This window comes from Lipophrys pholis (assembly GCF_963383615.2).
Source record: "Lipophrys pholis genome assembly, chromosome: 16".
Taxonomy (NCBI): Eukaryota; Metazoa; Chordata; class Actinopteri; order Blenniiformes; family Blenniidae; genus Lipophrys; species Lipophrys pholis.
In genome coordinates this window covers 15,060,501-15,073,720 of record NC_137634.1, presented here as the reverse complement: position 1 = coordinate 15,073,720, position 13,220 = coordinate 15,060,501, and the positions used below count along the sequence as shown (strand labels likewise).

General features: G+C 43.9%; 1 protein-coding gene across 1 annotated transcript; it reads left to right on the top strand.

Annotated features, from left to right (window-relative positions):
• Positions 1-10,895, top strand: LOC308121484 (E3 ubiquitin-protein ligase listerin-like; the record flags this gene model as incomplete). Its single annotated transcript, XM_080482737.1, has 32 exons — positions 1-42; positions 218-424; positions 519-617; positions 834-1,064; positions 1,154-1,206; positions 1,308-1,488; positions 2,001-2,174; positions 2,293-2,483; positions 2,648-2,795; positions 2,887-3,144; positions 3,306-3,602; positions 3,793-4,011; positions 4,125-4,166; positions 4,272-4,461; positions 4,602-4,841; positions 4,928-5,081; positions 5,207-5,357; positions 5,466-5,676; positions 5,771-5,927; positions 6,087-6,200; positions 6,308-6,435; positions 6,534-6,669; positions 6,753-6,897; positions 7,061-7,274; positions 8,299-8,536; positions 8,715-8,792; positions 8,928-9,114; positions 9,237-9,402; positions 9,496-9,716; positions 10,090-10,284; positions 10,407-10,574; positions 10,699-10,895. The coding sequence occupies 32 exons, from the start codon at positions 1-3 to the stop codon at positions 10,759-10,761; spliced, it is 5,298 nt and encodes a 1,765-aa protein (XP_080338863.1). The 3' UTR covers positions 10,762-10,895.
• Between the last annotated feature and the right edge of the window lie 2,325 nt (positions 10,896-13,220).

Here is a 13,220-nt window from a genome sequence, read left to right as displayed (position 1 = left end):
ATGGGTTGCAAAATCAGACAACGAACGAAGGGAAATGTTCGGGTAAGTCGCTGCCAGTTTTTCAAACGTCTTAATGTCATCGTGATAGCTTGCTCCAAAAGCCGAGCGCATGCGTATGTAAACTTCAGGTCATCACTTCAAACTGTTTGATAACGTCCAGAAAACCTCGCTGCTGGTTCAGATCATCATTCTCTGTGGTTTGTGTCTCCGAAACTAGCCGTCCAACAGTGGCCGAGCTGCCGAGCTGTTGGCCCGAGAAGGAGGCGTCATCCCCGGGTTCATCGGGTTTGACAGCACGGCGTCCTCGGAGCTGAGCTACGTGCCAGCGGTTCACGGCGACGAGGACATCGACAACCTGGTGGACGCCGATTTCCGTCTGGTTCTCCGGAAAATGTCGAAACGGGACGTCATGACCCGATTGAAAGTGAGTATCAAGCCTGACTGTTTCAGATGAAAGGTGTGTCTGATCACACTCATGTGACCCTGCAGTGCCGAACTAACATGTGTCTTGTCCTCAGGCTGTGCAGGACTTCGGCTCCATGTGCCAGGAGCGGGATGCCGAGGAGGTCAAAGGGGTTTTACCCTACTGGCCCAAGATCTACAGAAAGATATCAGTGGTGACTTACCATTCATTCAATTCATTCAAAATGCCACACTAACTTCACCACAATAGATTTTGAGTTGTCATCCTCTCTGTTAAACAACTCCAATCCATTTAGAGATGAAGTATCTACACACAAACAACTTTTCAGAACTCCATGAGAGTGACTTGTAAGTGCTCTCTTTGGGGATGTGTGTGAATTTGCAGTAATCAGTCTTTGTGATTCTATCAGGATCATGACCGGCGCATCAGGGAGGCGACCCAGCAGGCTTTTGAGCAGCTGGTGCTGAAAGTTCGGCGCAGCTTGGCCCCCTTCCTCAAAAGCTTGATGGGCCATTGGATCCTGTGCCAGTGTGACACCTACACACCTGCAGCTTCTGCCGCGTGCCAGGCTTTCCAGGCTGCTTTCTCACCAGCCAAACAGCCTGAAGCTCTCAGCTTCTGCAAGGAGGAGATCCTTAATGTGGGTAACAGGGCTCCAGGGGTGGATGAGGGATTTCTACTGTAATCCCCTGAGCTGAATGTAAAACTAATATGCCATTTATGTTGCAGGTACTTCAAGATATTCTGTTAAAGGAAACAGCAGACACACTGAGTGATCCACAGTAAGTTAAAGACCAACATATTATCATCCCACTATACAGGGCACAATGATGAATTATTCCGACAGTCTTTGACGGCAAACCGGTTTTCCTCTTTTCTCCAGAAGTGTGACAGAGGAAGAGAGAGAGACCAAATATGTGCGCATGCTGACCAGTTCTCTGTTGGGGGTGAAGAGACTGCTCTCTCTGCTGCTTCCGAATGACCGGCTGGCCCTGGAGCAAAAACTTCCCGAGCTGGTTAACTCCACAAAGTTCTGGAAGTACAACAAACACAAGACTCCACAAGTATGTGTAACTTATAGCATTTAGTAATATCTAATTGAACTGAATTAAAGATAGTTTAAAATAAATTCTGTATTTAGTTTGACCACGTCTTGCATTTCAAAAGGTAATGTTGGCAAGTATGAAAAAACAGTATATAGTATTTGTAATATTTTGAATGTATTTTTGTTTTTGTGGATGCAACTTTAAGTGCTCAGCTTGATCTTTTCTTGCATGTGATGGCAAAATGTTCTAGGGATTTCTTATGTTACAGTGAAGGTTTGATCAGCGGTAACTAGTAGAGTTTAACAGAAGTTACTGTGATCAAATCAGATTCAATCAATCCAAGGGTTCGCTTGCTTTTGCCACCAGCAGAGTGAGATTGATATTCTAATTGAGAAACGTGCATTGTTTTAATTGTTTGTCCATACTTGGTTCATGAACAGTTGGAGCAGAAATCTAAGAAAATCTGAAGCTATCACAGACGTTTTCTTCCCACGGTTTTCAAGTAGTAACTCTGCTGTACCTCTGTGCAGGTGAGAGGGGCGTTCTTTGAGATGGTGTGTTCTCTGTGTGAGTTCACTCCTGGTCTGGTCCAAGCTGAAGCAGCAAGACTGTGTCCAGCTGTGCTCCTCAGTATCGACGACACAGATCCCGTCGTGCTGCCGCCGGTGATGGGAGCCGTACTTCACATTGTGTCTACCATCCCTGTAAGTTTGTGGTTGAAGCACGATTTCACACATACGTTAATGTTTTAAGTTCTACATGCTGTTCTCAATCGTCACTGTTATTGCAATTAAGTTTTCATATTTCTGTTTTGTATTTCAGGATTGCTGGACACATGTGAATGCTCAGAAAGGGTTTCTTCCTAAACTCTGGCGTGTATTGGAAGATGGTGGAAAAGGCCTGGCTAAAGCATTTCACCCCTATCTAATGCCACTCCTCAGCAAACTGCCCCAGCAGGTCACGGATCCCAAACTGGACTTTTACGCCACCTTTTTCACTGCTTTAATTCAAGGGTAATGTCTCCTTATCACATAGTGGATAATTAATATAATATCACAATTCAAATTGCAACTTTGCTTTATGCTTTGTAATGTCTTTTGATATAATAATCAAAAATAATCCACCAGTATGTCTTTGTCATCACCATAATACTTGCAACACACTGCTTCATTTCCAGCCTTTCTAGTAAGCGTGCGGTGACAAGCCCATCAGAAAGTGCCGCGATAGTGACGGCTGTTGTGGAATGCTTGAGGTACTGCATCCTGCAGCACGCGGAGGAAGAGGAAGACCAGCAGAGAATCAGAATCATGCTTATCACCCAGCAGGTTCGCTCCATCATGCAGACTTTCCTCCACAATCAAATCTACTAAATTCCAGCTCTTTCTTATGTTAATGTTGTTGTTATTTTCTTTGCAGCTCCTGCCCCTACTGGAAAAGTCTCTTAGCAATCCTTCACTGCAGAACGGCCCTCTTTACCTTTTGGTCACAGAAATGCTCATTTCCTGGGAGAAGAGGGCAGGTTTACACAGTGAAGGTGGAGCTAATGATAAAAGACATGTCTTTCAAAGGCTTCTAGTGGACTTTTGGGAGGACCTCAGCCGTATGCTTGTTGGTGATGTTGACAACGAGGCAGCTGATCCACAGGCTTTGGAAGGGATAGCAGTGTTGCTGCAGGTGAGTTTGCTTTGTTGCAAATATTTGACACTGTTGTATTCCGGATCATGTAGGATTGAGAATATGGCTCAACATTATGGCTGTCAAAACAAATTCTGTGACCCGAGTGATACGGCGAACATGTTTCCTAAATGAATCAGTTCTCTCTTCTTGTTCCCCAGGTGATGCGTTACCCTGAGAGGGTGAACAGGAAGCATGTCCAGAGAAAGAAATCTGTCAGGATGTGTTTCTCTGAGTCAGAAGGCGTTGAGGGGGCCCGTGTTGAAGAGCCTGTGCAGACAGTGTCTGAGCGAGTGAACGAGAAGGCATTCGGGTCCCTGCAGACGCAACATTTTGAAGCTGTCGTGTGCCAGCTGGCACAGTTGTGCTTTGTGCATGTGAATGAGGAAAACTCAGAGAGACATCATGTTTTCCTCTCCCGTCTCCTGCGGTCTTTCCACACACCCAGAGTCTTCACTGTAAGTCGCATCTCGCAGTCACAGAGAAGCGTATCATAATGGAAGTCATTTACTGACTGATAAACTTTTCTTTAGCATGTTTCCAGGTTTTTAAATTGAAAACTGCTCAAGCTCATTGTATTAGATATATAAATGCAGGATTCTTATGTAGCTTTTACAGTTTTTTTTAATTTTTTTGTGCTCATCTTAGACACTGGTTGAACTTGATGAGACCAAAACAAAGGATATTACACCGGGCAATAAGATGATTTCAAAAAATCCAGCAATAGAGTTCCTACTGGAGCAGGTGTTGGTGTGGCTGGCTGAAAAGGGCCGCAAAGATACTCAGCACCTGGTCGAGATGGTTTTCAGCTCACTCTATTGCTGCAGCCGACAGGAGACCACCCGCATCCTGAACCACATCACAACGGTAACATTAGATGCACGTGTCATAACGTGACAGATTAATTTACACTCTATTACATGTTGTGCTTCAACTGTGCTGCCGTTTTGTTGTTGACACTTTCCATTCTGTTGTTTTAGATGGGCTTACAGTGGGAAATTATACTGCAAGTCATTCAGAGGGTAGGTGTTGCAAAATCACAATTATTATGTTTTTAATCAGATGGCGTTACCTGTAAATACGTTAAATGGACACTGTCAAACGTATGAGCTTGTCTGTCCCCTCAGGCATGTACAGACCCTGACACTCTGAAGAGTTGCAGTGATTGGCTCAAAGGTTCAGTTCTGGGTGAGCAGCTCCTTGGATTGACTGAGGAGTTGTGCAAAGTGGGGACCAGCTGTAGTGTCTCCACCTCCTCTTCAGGCAGCCACAGTTGGACACTTCTCAGTCTGGCCCTTTCTCAGCACCACAACAACGGTGAGTACAAACGCACACGAACAGCAAACAGTCGCGTTCCTTTTATTTTGTTGTTTTATTTGAAGTAGTATGTATTAGCTGGGCTTTATGTGCTTTTCTTCATTCTGTATAATCAGTGTCTTGACTTGTTTTACATACAGAGTCTCTGATTGGAGAAGTGTACCTGGAGAAGATCTTGGAGAAGCTCCACGCCACTCTTTCTGAGACTAAGTGTCTGTCTGATGCAAGCAACATGGAGCCACTTATGTCCTTCATCTGTGATGTGGCCTCCACTTTCTTCTCCTCCGTACGAGATTGTCTTCTACTTGTCTCTGCTGAGGAGCTGCTGCTCACCGTCTTCCAGCTCACTGCCCAGGATCAAACACACACTCAACTGTCTGGTGGGTACAGTGTTCAAACAAATACTCTGATACATACATCAGGTAAGATAACAAAAATTAACTACATTTTCTTGTTGCTTGAAAAGACTCACTTTTAGATAAGCTGAAGAAAGTGTGTGTCACTGGAGTTTCTTCGCTGGTCCAACACCGTGACGCTGACGTCAAAGAAGGTGGTTTCCTGCACGCCGCAGCCCTTTGGGTGAAGAAACAACTACGAACAGCGTCACTGGATATTAAAGGGTAATCAAGCATTTTGTAACTTTTCTAAAGAAAACTGTATTTTATGTGTATCTGTCTAACAAAATCTCAAGAATCATTTTATTGGCTTTGTTGTTCAGCTAAGTTTACTCTGGTGATATGTTTAGGTTACAGCTTTTGGTCCTCGCGGTACAAAACCTCGTGCAGACGATCGTCTCCGTCTGTGATCAGTCATCCTCCATCCTCAACCAGTTCTCGACTGTCATGATGCCAAGCCAGACAGAATGGACCAGAATCAGACAGGCCTTACCACCTCAGGTCAGCAATCTAATACGCTTTGAGGTTTTAGCATTAAATTTATTATTGGACAAGAAACATTTGATATTCATGTACACCCCCCTTTTTGTTTTTGTCTGTCCTTTTCAGTGGATCAAAGCACCTTTATTATCTAGCCGTCACAGAGGTGTTCATGAAAAAACTTCAGTAGACATCTGGGAATTTAGAGAGCTGAACAAACTCCCAGCCCACCTTTGTGCCTGTGCCCTCTTGGGAAGTGTTGTCCAGGCAGTTTCGTGTGTTCCTTGTGACCAAAATGAGTCGAAGTGTCCTTCTCTACTCCAAAACATCAACTGCACAGGTACACACATTAGGCAGAACATGACGTATGGATTGTGCGCAGACCAAAATGTTTGTCTTTTTGCGATTTGCTTATGTTTGCTTTCATTTTGCAGTTTCAGAACTTCTCTATGCACTGCAGTGGTGTAAGGAGGTAGATTACAGCCCTCCTATAGTTTCTGCATATCAAAATGTGCTGAATAACTGGGGGCTGTCAGACGGTCTACACAGTCACGTCCCAATAAAGACCCTGCTGGACACTCTCTACTCAAGGTAACATTAATCATTAGTCTTTATACAAAGGAGAAATACATTTTGTACTTGGAAAACTAAGCATGAATAAACCTATAAAGGCAGTATTAATTTGTAGAATTGTGCGTTATCATCTCCAGAGTGGACATAAATGAACAAGTACTTGTTTTCTCCCCTCAGGTCAGTGACAGATGGAGGTCTGTGGTCTCTGACTCTAGAAAATTACATCCTCACCACAAATCTGGCCGCGACTCACAGTACAGCTTTGAGGGAACTTTATGGAAGTTCAAACAGGTCTGTAACTCAGTATTTTAATGCGTAGGATTTCACATTCAAAGCTTCTTTGTGGTCAGTTCAGCCACTGTGTTGTTGTGTACTGACATTGCTTTGTGTTTTATCAGTTTGTTCCCAGTGTCCCAAAGCAAACTGAGCACGCTCCAGGTCCTGTGCCCGACCATGACAACAGAAGACAGAGAGACTCTGGTAGATCTGGCGACTGCTGGATTAATCAACTGGCAGGAGGATGGAAGTAAGAATAACCTCAAAACACAGACAGATGTAAATACAAACATCAAATGCAGTCGTGGAACAAAATTGTCAAATAACCATTTTGGACTTTTGTTACAGATGTGTGTGGGTGTCTCCAAGTACTGCTGTGTTGTCTGAAAGCAAACACACACATAGAGGTGGAGGTTGTTCAGGCTATTCTGGCCACTGTGGTGGAGTGGAGGAACAGTAAGGAGGACTGGTTTCTCTTTAGCAGGTAATGTAATTATACAGTTTATTACACTTGTACAAACACTTTAAGAACATACATGTTCATGTGATACAACCCTTGTGTTCCAGCGACCTGTCTGACGTCACTGCAGAACAGTTGACTCTCACCATTGAGATGATGCGCTTCCTGTCCTGGGTGGTGACCAACTGTCCAACAGTTATGGGGGGAGACCAGTGGGACTTTCTGCTCTGCTCTATGTTGGCCTGGCTGCAGGTGAGACATGAAGGAAATGTGCTGTTTTGTGGCTGCGATGTAACAGGAGAGTCATTCAGGGTGGAATTATGTTGGAAACTGTTGGTGTGCTTCATTTCATAGAAAACTTCACTTTTTGGTTTGACTCTGTCTGACAATTGTCCTTTTTTTGATCTTTCCTCAGACGGCTGGTGAGAACGTGAGCAGCCTGTGGAACCCGTGGGTGCAGCTGTTTGTGTGTGAGAACGCTGCATTGATAGTGAGGCTCAACCAGTTCTTCGCCTCACCGTCGTCCGACGTGCTGGAGAAGCTGCCGTCAGAACTGGCGGCTGAATGGACAGATTTCTTCGTCCAGGGAATCTACAGCCTGCTGCTGCCTCTGCCTTTCAACATTAGAAGTGAGTCTGTGGGATTTATATTTGGGGCTTATGTGTCTCACACACACACACACACACACACACACACACACACACACACACACACACCACATATTGTACATCGTCCTCATTACTGATCAGTAAAATCTGCATCCAAATATATATTCCTGTTTTAAAATGTTCCATTGGACTATTTGATTACCTTGTTTCTTAATGAAGAAAAGAAAAGGGATGATGCGTCTTTGACTTCCCCATATTGGAGAGTCCCACAGACATATCAGCATATCCCAAAATGATTAAGTCCAAAGACGTTCTCAGGTCGTCGCTCTCTCTCTCAGGAGACTCCACTCACTGAAATTCCCAGCAGATCCCAGTTGCTCTTGCAGTTCAGATAAACTCACGGGCGCTTTTATCCACATGGTCTGGGACTGCCCTGGGGTTAAATACTTCTGCAGAGGTGATTCTGCTGCTCTTTCCAATATACTTTGGAGATTGATCCCTGCTGGACAAAAACTACTTCAGCTCTTTGGTTAAACATTTTAAATACAGATATCGTCCTGATGCCACTCAGCCGAAAGTCTGTGGTTGGATACCGGCTTAGTCTTTATCAATGATCGGGTCCCCAATGTGTGGTTGAAAGTAACAAACACACAGAACAACATTTATTGTTTACAATTATTTTAGTTTGTAATATTTATCAGTTTGGCTGAACAGCTGGACTTTTTAAAAATGTTGACGGACAGAACACAAACCTTCACCACTTCATTTGACACCCTTGTAAAGCCGAATTAACTTCAGGACAACACTGCTGTCATAAATTCAGCTCTTACAAATGGTTTTGTTTGGACGGAGTCACGTGGTATTTGACTTGTAATGATTAGAGATGTTTATTTCTGAGTTTGTAGTTTCCCATTTTGGTTTTAGTGTGTCATACTTAAATTTATGCAGGCCAGTGCCATTGCAGTAGACAAACATTTTTTATCAAGTTTAGCATAAAGCCCTGATTTCATAACTTGCACCTCTTCTCTGTATCGCCTTTTGTCAGATACGTTCACTGATCCAGATGACCCCGTCTTCCCTGTGGCCGTGCTGGAGTCTGTCGGCGTGGCTCTGACTTTCGTGCCCGTGCAGCAGTTGAGCCAAAACTCCTTGCGGCCACGCTTTATAGCAGGCCAACAGACGAACCTGCCGCTGCCGCTTCAGACGCTCCTCAACACTTTCTGCCCGCTCCTTCGATTCAGGTCCAGACCTCTGCAGATCACCGTCTACCAGCTGCTGGAAAAGTAAGCAGTTTTTTTTGAAAGCCTGAGTTTTGGGGTAACTTTGCTTCAATGCATTTATAAAGATCTCCAGTAAAGTACAACACATTTCTGGAGGTCTTTGAGCGCGTCTGAATGTTCAAACTGTTCTTGTCATAATTACTTTGTGATGTAAAATGAGTTGTTTATTCTGATGCTGTAGAATCATGCCTCAGTTGCCTGAGTATGACGGAGAAGGAGACGGCAACAAGTCTGATGATGACGGAGATGAACCATGCCTGTAAGTCAACACATCAAAGTCCCTGTTACTTTTTACAACCAAGCGATGGTTGATGTTTTCTGAAAGATGGGATTTATGTGTTTGTATTGTAAAAAAGTATTTTAATTATACTTAAAGCTCCATGTTTGTGCTCAGTTCCCCTCCAGCTGCACTGATGGTCCTCTTGTCCACCTGTGAGAGGATGTGCGATAAGATCCTGGCGCCGGTCCAAGTGGGAAAGTTTGAGGTGGTCCAGCCTCTTAGTGCGGAGTACTCCTGCATTCTGGGATATTTGCTGGCCTGGAAACTTCTCCTGACCTTTTTTAAATCCGTGCCATCCCATGTGAGTCATGAGTGCTTGTGTCTCAGTAAATATCTACGATACAGTTTCTAGAAGCCATTCCATTCAGAAGTTTAGTTTTGACTGAAATAATGCTTATATTGGTGCTGCCATTCTCTCTCTAGCTGCGTGCCCATTATGCCCAGTATCTCAAGAGAAGCTGCTCCCTCAATAAGCTTCTCCTCCACCTCTTCAAACTGATGCCTGAGAATCCCATCTACCCCGGCCAGGGGGCGGAGACGAGGGACACCAAAACCTTCTTCACCGAGAGCCTGAGTCTCGCTGTTGACCGTAAGCAAAGCAGACACACTCCTACACATTTCATGTACTGTGAAATGTAAACAAGCTTCAATTGTCGTCTCCCTTGTGTTTTCTGGCCTGCAGAGACGGACAGCGTCAAGTGGGAGCTCCACCATCTGGCCTGCAGCGTGTACTACAGCACAGTGCAAGACCTGCCCGCCATGGTGCGGCTGTGGTGGAACAGCCAGGAGAAGAGAGGGAGCACGGCTGTGGAGAAGTTCACCATCAAATACGTCAGCCCGGTTCTTTCAGCCCAGGAGATCTCGTCGGTGCACACCAGCACTCAGATGCTCGACAACATGACCGTGAGTTCACCAATAATTTGATTTATAAATGTTGTGTGACTTTGTTTTGAAAACTTAGATGTTTTGCTGATTTGGTAAAGGTCTTTCTTGCTTCCACATCTTCTAGATTAGATTACTGCAACAGCTTTTACTCTGTTGTCACTAAATATAAAAGGAATTGCAGGAATTGACCACATCACACTGGACATTACTGTATCGCCGCCATATAAGTTTTAAATAATTGTAATGACCGTCGTAAAATTTTGAAATATTAGCTTCTTCTTCCAAAACACTTATTATTACAACTGCAAAATTTAGTTTTCTTGAGTTTTAGTTTAAAGGCTCTTAAAGATCCCCATTGAAAAGAGTAAATATATTTATCTGGTCGCCCCAGGTCAAAGCCCGCTCAGCTGCGCGGGAGGTGACTGCAACCTATTCTGTGGATGAGCTCGTCATGGAGTTGGTGATTCAGCTCCCGCAGAACTACCCTCTGGGCTGTATTACTGTGGAGAATGAGAGGCACGTGGGTGTCGCCGTGCAGCAGTGGAGGAACTGGATGCTGCAGCTGAGCACCTACCTCACGCATCAGGTAAAAACTGGATTTAAATGCAAGACGTTGGTGTCGTAAGAAGGGGGGGAGGGGGGGGGGTGTTAAGGAGGGTGAGCAAAGAAAAGAGAATGAAATATTGAGAGGAATGGTTGTGTCAACAGAATGGCAGCATAATGGAGGGCCTGGCTCTGTGGAAGAACAATGTGGATAAGCGCTTTGAGGGGGTAGAGGACTGTATGATTTGCTGTTCTGTTATCCACGGCTCCAACTACTCCCTCCCCAAGAAGGCCTGCCGCACCTGCAAGAAGAAATTCCACTCGGCGTGTTTGGTGAGTCTATGTGGTCGTCAGATACGTGCAGATTTAACATTACTGATATACCTCAGCACATTGTTTCAGTTGCAATTGTTCATCATGTGAGTAACTATGATTTCTTCTTCTCTTCTTTGTTCAGTGCCAATGGTTCACCTCCAGCGACAAGTCCACCTGCCCACTCTGCAGAGAAACATTCTTCTGAATGCAGCGGGACTTGATCGTGTATTGCATATACTGTGGATAAACTGGACTTGTACAGCTATATGATGTGTATTCATGTGTACTTGGAATACATTGTATATACAGTAAAGACCAAAAGTTTGGACACACCTTCTTATTCAAAGAGTTTTCTTTATTTTCATGACTATGAAAATTGTAGATTCACACTGAGGGCATCAAAACTATGAACTAACACGTGGAATTATATACTTAACAAAAAAGTGTGAAACAACTGAAAACACGCCTTATATTCTAGGTTCTTCAAAGTAGCCACCTTTTGCTTTGATTACTGCTTCGCACACTCTTGGCATTCTCTTGATGAGCTTCAAGAGGTAGTCACCTGAAAGGGTCTTCCAACAGTCTTGAAGGAGTTCCCAGAGATGCTTAGCACTTGTTGGCCCTTTTGCCTTCACTGCGGTCCAGCTCACCCCAAACCATCTCGATTGGGTTCAGGTCCGGTGACTGTGGAGGCCAGGTCATCTGGCGCAGCACCCCATCACTCCCCTTCTTGGTCAAATAGCCCTTACACAGCCTGGAGGTGTGTTTGGGGTCATTGTCCTGTTGAAAAATAAATGATGGTCCAACTAAACGCAAACCGGATGGAATAGCATGCCGCTGCAAGATGCTGTGGTAGCCATGCTGGTTCAGTATGCCTTCAATTTTGAATAAATCCCCAACAGTGTCACCAGCAAAGCACCCCCACACCATCACACCTCCTCCTCCATGCTTCACGGTGGGAACCAGGCATGTAGAGTCCATCCGTTCACCTTTTCTGCGTCGCACAAAGACACAGTGGTTGGAATCAAAGATCTCAAATTTGGACTCATCAGACCAAAGCACAGATTTCCACTGGTCTAATGTCCATTCCTTGTGTTCTTTAGCCCAAACAAGTCTCTTCTGCTTGTTGCCTTTCCTTAGCAGTGGTTTCCTAGCAGCTATTCTACCATGAAGGCCTGATTCACACAGTCTCCTCTTAACAGTTGTTCTAGAGATGTGTCTGCTGCTAGAACTCTGTGTGGCATTGACCTGGTCTCCAATCTGAGCTGCTGTTAACCTGCCATTTCTGAGGCTGGTGACTCCTATGAACTTATCCTCCGCAGCAGAGGTGACTCTTGGTCTTCCTTTCCTGGGGCGGTCCTCATGTGAGCCAGTTTCTTTGTAGCGCTTGATGGTTTTTGCGACTGCACTTGGGGAGACTTTCAAAGTTTTCCCAATTTTTCAGACTGACTGACCTTCATTTCTTAAAGTAATGATGGCCACTCGTTTTTCTTTACTTAGCTGCTTTTTTCTTGCCATAATACCAATTCTAACAGTCTATTCAGTAGGACTATCAGCTGTGTATCCACCTGACTTCTGCACAACACAACTGATGGTCCCAACCCCATTTATAAGGCAAGAAATCCCACTTATTAAACCTGACAGGGCACACCTGTGAAGTGAAAACCCTTTCAGGTGACTACCTCTTGAAGCTCATCAAGAGAATGTAGAGAGTGTCCATAGCAGTAATCAGAGCAAAAGGTGGCTACTTTGAAGAACCTAGAATATAAGGCGTGTTTTCAGTTGTTTTACACTTTTTTGTTAAGTACATATTTCCACATGTGCTAATTCATAGTTTTGATGCCTTCAGTGTGATTCTACAATGTCAATAGTCATGAAAATAAAGAAAACTCTTTGAATGAGAAGGTGTGTCAAAACTTTTGGTCTGTATTGTATACTTGTATAAATTAAGTGTATTATAAGCTTGAGTTCAGAGTCTGATGTCTTGCGGTCTGCTACATCTTGTATTTGATTTGTTAATAGGGTTAGGAGGCGAAATAAGTGTTTAACTTCAACCGAAACCCTTTCGGTCTGTACAACTGTCAACCTATGGATGAAAAATTGCTCCTGCTTATTTTATTTTGTTGACCACTGACCAAATGTATTGTTTTTTCACGTCCATCTTGATTTAGTCCGGTGCCTCGGAGTGACCGGAGAAAGAAAGAAAAAAAAAACAATGAATGAGCTTGGGGCTTATTTTTCAACACGTGGGCATTACATAGTAAATTCCTGCTCCTTTCACTTTATTGCTGGATGTGTCTGAATCAAATGCTTCAACATTGCAGAGGAAAGGAGGTGTAGAATGATAGAACGCAGCTCTACAGCTGTTTCCAATGGTAACCTATGTAAACACGATGATTACAGTTCTAAAAAAAAAAATTTAATCCAAGCTTTCATTTACAGTAGTGTGTAGTTTGTTTTTTAGTTGCTGATGAACCAAAAGTATGGTTTCATTATTCATTTATGTGAGTTAGAAAATAATAGTGGTACCAATGATGTTACGATGAAAAGCGTGAAAAAAAACGACAATGGAAAACTGCTTCTAAATGATATATCCGACGCAGTACTCTTGAGAGCCGCGGCTGTGCCATTTATAATGAGATACTTTTGGTTCATCAGCAACTA